At 28.2% G+C, this 8,450-nt stretch overlaps 1 protein-coding gene across 3 annotated transcripts; it reads left to right on the forward strand.

The window, feature by feature from the left end:
- Positions 1-623: 623 nt before the first annotated feature.
- LOC119672741 (protein phosphatase inhibitor 2-like) lies at positions 624-5,971 on the forward strand. Of its 3 annotated transcripts, XM_038083859.1 has the most exons (7): positions 624-1,030; positions 1,108-1,154; positions 1,230-1,304; positions 1,365-1,521; positions 5,053-5,220; positions 5,289-5,377; positions 5,438-5,971. In XM_038083859.1, exons 4-7 carry the CDS (start codon positions 1,439-1,441, stop codon positions 5,755-5,757), a joined length of 660 nt encoding a protein of 219 aa, XP_037939787.1. In that variant the 5' UTR covers positions 624-1,030; positions 1,108-1,154; positions 1,230-1,304; positions 1,365-1,438; the 3' UTR covers positions 5,758-5,971. The 3 variants fall into 3 exon arrangements, with proteins under 3 accessions (XP_037939787.1, XP_037939786.1, XP_037939785.1); XM_038083858.1 differs by lacking the exon at positions 1,230-1,304; XM_038083857.1 differs by lacking the exon at positions 1,230-1,304 and having other exon boundaries at positions 624-1,154.
- The last annotated feature ends 2,479 nt before the right edge of the window (positions 5,972-8,450 follow it).

Consider the following 8,450-nt stretch of genomic DNA (forward strand, 5'->3'; position numbering starts at 1 on the left):
AGTAAAAATAGCATAATGCAAGCAAATTACATTTCGTATAAAAACAAATAATTAACATAAATTGAAAATGAAAATGAATACGTAATTAAAAGGAATGGTAAAAATATTGAAAATCACAAAATAAAACACTGAAATGTTTCTTTTTTTTTCAATTTTTAAATTTATGAAAGTTTTGAATTTTGTTTAATTTTTATTTACATATAATTTTTGACATATGATTGCAATTTTTTTATAAAATTATCTACAGGTATTTCTGTATTTATGTGTATTTATCAACCACAGAATTATTTGAAATTTTTTGTACTTGTAGTATTTTGTCGTAATGTTCCATGGTACTTTGAAAAGTCTTCTCAGAGCCTGGCTTTGTGCAATTTCTAGCTGACGAATAATAGTGTTTGAGGATTTGCTAAACGCTACACATCCATATAGAAGTGACGGACGAATTATTTGGTTATATATAAGCTTCCTGTTCCTAGCATTGAGATTTTCATTTTTGAATAGTGGTTGGAGGTGATAATGAATTTTGGCACAGCTAATTCGTTTCAGTTGAACATGTTAAAGCTACAAAAAATATTATATGCATGTTTATTATTTTAAAATCATTGCATTAACTGTCATAAAAATATATGATTTAATATATAAGCGTTTTGCTAATAAATTTCGTGCCACAAAAATGCTACAATAAGGTTTTGAAATGTATGATATGGTAACATCACCAAAATTCTAAATTGCGGCGTATGGGCAGCACTCTGGGGCATACAATATATTAAAGTCAAACTGACAGCTGCAACGAAAACGACAAAAATTGGGACGAAAAGCAATTTCGTAAAACAAAATTTTTATGGGAGTTGGTTTCATACAATAAGTATAAAAGAAGAATTAATACGGTTGTGCTAAATAAAAAAAGCAATAAGTAATACATTAGGATTTTCAATAAACGATCAAAATTGAAAAACACATCATACGCCAGACGAGACTTCATACACCCCACAAACAATTCTCTGAGAAAGGAATCAAAACGGCAAATTAGGTAACTTTAGCAGCAAATAAATAATCTGTTTCGATTTACGTATCACCACATTTAATTAACGTGACCTTTGATGACAGACATTTCCATACGCCGTAGCTAATACCGTTGATCAAATTGTTTAAAGGTAAGCTTATTTAAATTACCCTATGATATCATGCATACTTTTTTTATTTATTTATTTGACTTGGTGTATCATCAGAATTAGAAAATTACGAAACGTTTAATGCGATGTGCTTGTAAATTGTAAAATTGTTTGTGTGAAACATACTTTTATGTAAACACATTTATAAGTATAATAAAATGTATACATATATTTTATATCAATTATTTTTAGATTACAGCAACAACAATCAGTAAAACGTGTTGGTGGCTGTTCTTATCTGTACGTTAATCTAAAAAGTCGGAAATATGCATCAGGATTCACCTGATGCCAAAAAGCCCTGCAAAGGCATATTAAAAACATCACGTAGTTTTGATAAACCAAATGCCAGGTAAATTATATGTAGTTTATATTTAATTAAAAAAATGTGAATCAGTTTTATTTCTAAAGAATTGCTATCTCATTACTGCAGAAATGGTTAAAATTATGTTAATATGCACTTATTTCTTTATTTTGTGTTAAAACAAGAACTTAATCTATAAACTATATAATACGCTTAATTTTATATTTAAACTATAAACAGTTATTTTATCATTTTTAAAATATGTTTCTTGAACAACAAATTTGTTTAGGAAATGTAACAAACCGCTGTAGATCAACTAAAATTACAAAAACTGCTTTGTTATTTTTATATATAGTTTACTTACTTTTTAATTTAATTATACTGAATGCGTTGCTGCATCGAAATTTGATAAGTTTGTGTATAAAGGATTTATTAAGTCTAATTAAAACACAGTAGCTACGTAGGAAAGAGGATTTAAAACATGAGTCGATATTATGATGTCGTTTGTCTGTCTAGTTTTTATCTCAGAGCCACTCGTCTATCATTCCCGTCTGTCTGTTTGTACAGATACAAGTCATTAGTTATTGTACAGTGAAATTCCTCTAATTTGAATAGTCAAGGTGACAGCAAAAAAGTTCGAGTTAGGGAAAATTCGTATTCAGTTACATTTTTTACTTTTTGCCACTCTACCACTCTTCTTTCCAAAGTATTAAATGAATATGTTATACACACGTAATTTTATTGAATTGGAATATATCATCCGGTGCGTTTGCTATAAAATGCATAAGTGTTCAAATTTCTTGATCGCATCTTTATTTGCCGCAAATGTGTCTGCAAACTGCTTTACCTTTTCTCTAATAATACTATCCAATAGAGGTAGATATTTTGTTCTTGCAGTAATTATCCATTGTAACAGCTTCACCCACGTCATCTTATTTACATATTGTATTCCGTTGACGTTTATTATTACAGAACTCTCTTTTTAAGCTGTCCTAATTTTTTAAAATAATTCCATATTTTTCGGCTATATCTTTTTTCTTTTTGTCACCTTTTTCTACTTCAATAATTAAATTAATTTTTTCCGGGATTGTCAAACATTTTAAATTTGTTTTACTCATGTTTGTGATTGAAAGTCTACTGCTTCACTGATAATAAGAACAACTCCATCTTCGTATTAAGGAAATTTACAATAATAAGAGCTGTTGTTAGCCATAATAGTATCGCTGAAAGTTAGAATCCAATAATGTCGCGTAAGTTAGAAAAATAACTGACAAAAGTATTGGAAGATATAAATCGAAACAAAAAATTTGAGTTGTGGAGATAAATTTAAAGGGAAGTGCTAAAATGCTATGTGAATTTTTACTTCGAGTTACGGAAATATTTGAGTTAGGGAAATTTGACTTATGGAGAAAAAAATACAAGGAAGAATTGTTGAATATTCAACAATTCTTCCATAGGAGTTCGAGTACATAGGAGTTCGAATTTCATTGTATATTATATTATTTTCAAAAATTTCAAACAAATTTTACAACAATCCATATAGAGATCAAATTAACTATCTATTTCATATAGTATATACTATCTTCCGGAAATGATCTTTATTTTAAAGAGTATGTGCACATTACATAAGTACTTTGTTCATAGTTAAAAAATTTTTTTTCTTCTAAGTTATTTGTACACTGCTATCTTTGTAAACGATACTAATACTTCGATAAACTCCAAGCGATTTTTTCTAATTGTTTTTGGAAAGAAATGAGTAACTACTTAAATTCAGATATAAATATACGGAAATTCCCGAAAAGATTATAAAGAATTTAATAGGTTACATATATTTAGAATTGTTTTTCTTGTTTTTAATATTTGCGGTTGTTCATTTATACATTTATACATTATATATATAATTACTTATGTCACCAAATTAGTCATGTAAACTTAAGCAATATTTAAACTTACTGCAATTTATTTCAAAAGTCTTCTATTAAAATATTGCAAAATTGATTTAATACTGGCTTAAATATATCTTCTATGCAGTAAAATTAAAACACATGTAAAAAATCAGTTGAAAACTCTTTAAGCTGTTATATACAAAAAATTGATTATACGTGAAATTTATATTGTGTCACTCAAACTAAATATCTATTCTAGTGATGAAGAAATGGAATTATAGCTAATAAAATGGTTTAATATTGTTGCTGTTATTGTGATAGCCCGCAGAGATCTGCCTGCAAATTCTCTTTAGTTGGTAGTGAACGGCCCTTGGTTGCCGTGGTTTATGACTGGTTTCGCGTTGTAGACCCGGCTGTTCTTGGAATACTTTCATATTGTCAACATATGTGGTTTTAAGAAGAAAATACTTCTGTTTCAAATCGTTCCAAAATAAGTTTATTAAGTGATAAGTGACATCATTGCATTTTTATACCCTTCAGATATTATAGTATGTTTCCACTGTGTTTATAGTTAGTATAACTTACTAAGTAAATTACATTAATCATACAACGAGCTTCCATGCTTTTTAATTTACTTAAAAATAAAGTAAAGAAAATTAGACTAAAAATGTCGAAACCAACCCTTAAAAAAATTCCCATGATAATTACTGAAATTTGAAATATTTATCATATGTTTTATATGTAAAATATAAACAAACTACATCTATAAACAAACGTACAAAGAAAGTGAGTATTTAATAAAATTATTGTTTTCATTTATTGCATACGTTATACTTTTATAATATATACATATAAATGATTCAATATATCTTATATATATATATATATATATATATGTATAAATGTTTTAGGTGATATATTAGCTTCTGAAACAAACAGAAGCTCTCCTAGAACTTTCAAAGTTCAAACTTTCTTAAAGTTACTTAAGTAACTTACAAAGTAAGCAGTGGAAACATGGTATTACGATTGTCAAAATGTTTGTAACACAAGGAGGTAGACTACTAAGGGCTTTTAAGTTTTATAAAAGCTTGATCAGTTTGATGAGATAAACTGTTCTACTTTAAATCAAGTTCACAGTTTTAATATAGATTTCTAATATTTCTCTGATGTTTTTTTGTGAAGAATGAATGCCTGCACATGTATATCCACTCACCATCGATCTGTGATATTTTCTCATTAAAAATATTACTTTGGTCTCCCTTCAAGTGAAGGAGTAGGAATATGGCTCGGCTACGTCTATGCGTAATCCTATCTTTTCCACAAATTTTTTTCAGTGAATTATTAAGGAATATATCCCGTGTGTAAAAAATGATGTGATAAATACATTCAAAAAAGTTATATTTAGTTTTCCATTTGAATGTACTTTGGTGTTCTATTTCTCAATCTCAGAAATTACAAAAATTTACAGCAATTTTCTTTGCAATGCTTTATTTTCATTCTTTCGTTATTTATTGGATAATTGATGATCGGTAGATCATCATCTTTTGTACCATATTTTGTATTTCTTTTTATTATTATTTTATTTATTAATGTAAGTTAAAGTGATTAATCTTAACACCTCGGCAACTGATGAAATTCTTGAAACATAAATGCGATTTTTTTATAAATGTAAAAATCATTGTTTTGCATTTAGTTATCGCAAAAGTGCCAAGTTCGATGAAATAAACGTGCTTCAAACATATCATCCAGTCGATAAGGACTATGGACATATGAAAATAGATGAACCAAAAACTCCGTTCAATTATGTTGATCCGGAAGAAGGTTTAAATGAACAACTTGATGCTGATTTGTTAGCAGAAAAGTAAGTGTGTTAAATTAAACAAATAAATTTAAATATATTTTAAACTGATTCCATTTTATATTCTTTAGATTACGTGCAGCCGCTAATACTCAAACTCCTTCCTTTGGTCAAGATGATCTCTCAGATGAAGAATTTCCGGAAACTGAAAGTGAAAGAGGTAGATAGTTTTTGATTCAAAATATTATATATTATTAACATATTTGTTAATTCCTTTTAGTGCGTCGCTTAGAATTTGAACGCCGTCGTAAGGCTCATTACAATGAGTTTGAAGCAGTTAGGCTTGCTAGAAAATTAATACAGGAAGAATTGGGTGATGAAGACGAAGATGAAGACGATGGAGATGTTGAATCGCAATCAGTATCTACAATATCAAAAACTAAATCTGAACCTGTAGGCAGTGAAAGTACTCGCAATACTCGTCAAGTTTCTTCCTCTGAAGTTTGTTCTATAACAGATGATTGCGCCGACAATGCGAATACATGCTCCTGCAAACCCAAAGCAACTGGTAAACCAATGGAGATTGATCAACCGGAGTAGTAATCCCAGAGCCAAAATAGTCATGAAAAATACTATTTTCAACATAGAGAAACAAAAGAATAGGAAAATGACGTGATTTTTTAAATTTATATATCGAAAAGTTTTTTAAAAAAGAGTTATCCGCAATTTAATGAAATAATTAAAAGAAAGAAAAAAATGAACAAAATATATTTTATGTATTTAAATACAGCTGAATATGGTGTTGTAACACTTATATGTGAGTTAAATTTAATTTAAATTACAAGTTTTATTATATTAAAATAAAATATCATAACATGTATAAGTAAAACAAAAATTCACAGATATATAAATACTAAATGCTTTAGAAAATTTATAACACAAAAAAAAAACAATCCAAAAGAAATTACATATTAATCTATTGAAAGTCGTAAACTGTTAACACCGACATGGAATTGCATTTATCATAAACAAATTACAAATTATATTGTTTTATCTTATATGATTTTAAGTGAAACTATGCGACACTTGTTTAATGAACAAGTTACTCTTTAAATTTTAAGTGCCACATTAATCATACTTCGTTACTATCTTCAGCTATTTATGAAAAAAATGTATAATTATTAAATTTGATTTAATATAATGATAAGTTTTAGTTATGTGAAAATTATGTAGCTTCCGAGCCATTTATGTAAATTTCATTTAATTTAGAAAAAAAAAATGACTCATGAATTTTATTGACTGATTTCAATTCACGAATTATGAAATGCATTCATACATAATTACATAAATTTTCATCATGTCCAACATGTAGAAATTATAATCCAGTTAAGAATATAATTAAAATTACTTAATAATACGCAATTGGTTAATAAAGCATATTAAACGAAAATCATACATTTAATAAATATTCGGTGTAGTTTATAGTATCTATTATTTGATGTATGATAGATAAAGAGAATAATCAAATTGTCTCACAAATAAATAGAAAATAAATAATACGCGTAATTCTATTATTTTTAAACCTGCTAAATGATCGTTTATATACATGAAGAAGTTTATCTGCTTTTGGAATAAAAGCTAAAAATATTAATTAATCGTCGAAGCATATATTTTGATAACCAACGTTGTACAAAACAAACGACTCTTAAATTTTGAAATTTGACCAATTAATTGCAGTTCTTTCTACAATGTAATAACGTATCGTCATTTACATACAAACTATAAATTAAATAAGAAATGTATTAAAGTGGAGAGAGTATAAAATAAACCATATACGATAGAAATACTGCAAAGAGCTCAAGCAAACATTCTAAGAATGATAACTAGTGCACCCTGGTATATCAGCAATGAAAACATACATTTCCATGTGGAAATGCCGATGGTTAAAGTAGAGTTCGAGAGAATAAGGCAAAAATACGATTTAAATTACCGCTGCTCTATGGGTTAGAGCACCCGGTTGAATAATGGCAAGTTCATGTTGTGTAAAATAATAAATGGCAACATTCTTCCTTCGTATTGTTCATAGCCATATCGACACTGTTACGGACCGATCTCAGCGTTCGCCCAACATTTGGATCTGGCACCTAGATCTTGAATTACCATATTTCGTTTAAGTTGGGACATCGGCAGTGAAAACCCATTTGCTATTAATTACACTCTAAAACAATACCCCTTTTCTGATTTGCAAGTAGGAATTTCAAACTTAATACAGATGAGACTAGTGATTTTTACAATCAATCAATAAATACGGAGAGAGAAAATAGTATTTTGCAGTTTTGTGATTGCAGTTTGTCAAAGAAGGGATGCATTGCCGAGGATTTTAAATGCTTAGATCGAGACAGTATGATATCATGATTATCATATATTTGTCCATAGGTTAATAGTTATTTAATTTCAGTTTGAAACCTCTATAAATTTTTGACTAACTCAAGCTTGTCACTAAAGATTTGAAGATTCAAGAGTACAGGTTGCAGAGGATGTCTCGCTAAAAAAACTAGGCAAAGATTCCAAAGATATTAACGACAATTCAGATATACCACATATACCACTAAAAGAACATAAATATTCATTTCCATTTAAAGATGTTTCGAAAACGGAAAAGATTGGTAAGATTTAAGTCAAATACATAAGCTACAATAGGCCAAGTTTGAGAAACAGATAATGGATTGTCTTCAGTTTTAGCCAAGCTGAAACAATAAAACTAAGGTTTCTAAGTCCTTAGAGAATAATATCGGGAAATATGATTCGAGACCAAAATCACAAATATAAATACTTATATAAAAGTAATTAAAAAGTAAGTATCGTTTGATAAATAAATCGTTGAAATTATATGTATATTCTAACTAATCTTTTTATAGGTCATTTAACAGCACTTGTATTGAAGTGCCGAAAACATATAAAACCGAAATTCTTTTCACTGCTCATAGTAATGTTGTATTAAAAAACAAGCTTAGCAGATCAGTGATCAGTGCTTAATACGTAAAGATTAATTATGATGACAGGCACAAACATGAATATCTACGATTTCAGGTGAGTGAGAAAAAACTGTAAATGAGTCTCTTTATAAATATGATAAATATTTGCAAAATATACAGCACTCGTAAGAACATAGTATTATCTGTTTTACGAGCAACTCGTAGTAAAGTTCGAGCAAACGAGAGCGTAAGGCAAATTAAGTATTATTTTGTGCTCTTAACATAAAATTTCATACAAAAGCTTTGTGTAATTTATGG

This window comes from Teleopsis dalmanni, chromosome 1 (genome assembly GCF_002237135.1).
Source record: "Teleopsis dalmanni isolate 2A chromosome 1, ASM223713v2, whole genome shotgun sequence".
Taxonomy (NCBI): domain Eukaryota; kingdom Metazoa; phylum Arthropoda; class Insecta; order Diptera; family Diopsidae; genus Teleopsis; species Teleopsis dalmanni.

Excerpts from the sequence above, each read along its gene's own strand:
- LOC119672741 (XM_038083857.1), top strand. The coding sequence starts at position 1,439 with ATGCATCAGGATTCACCTGATGCCAAAAAGCCCTGCAAAGGCATATTA. Across the intron at positions 1,522-5,052 it reads TTTGATAAACCAAATGCCAG|TTATCGCAAAAGTGCCAAGT; the intron begins GTAAATTATATG and ends TTTTGCATTTAG. Across the intron at positions 5,221-5,288 it reads GCTGATTTGTTAGCAGAAAA|ATTACGTGCAGCCGCTAATA; the intron begins GTAAGTGTGTTA and ends TATATTCTTTAG.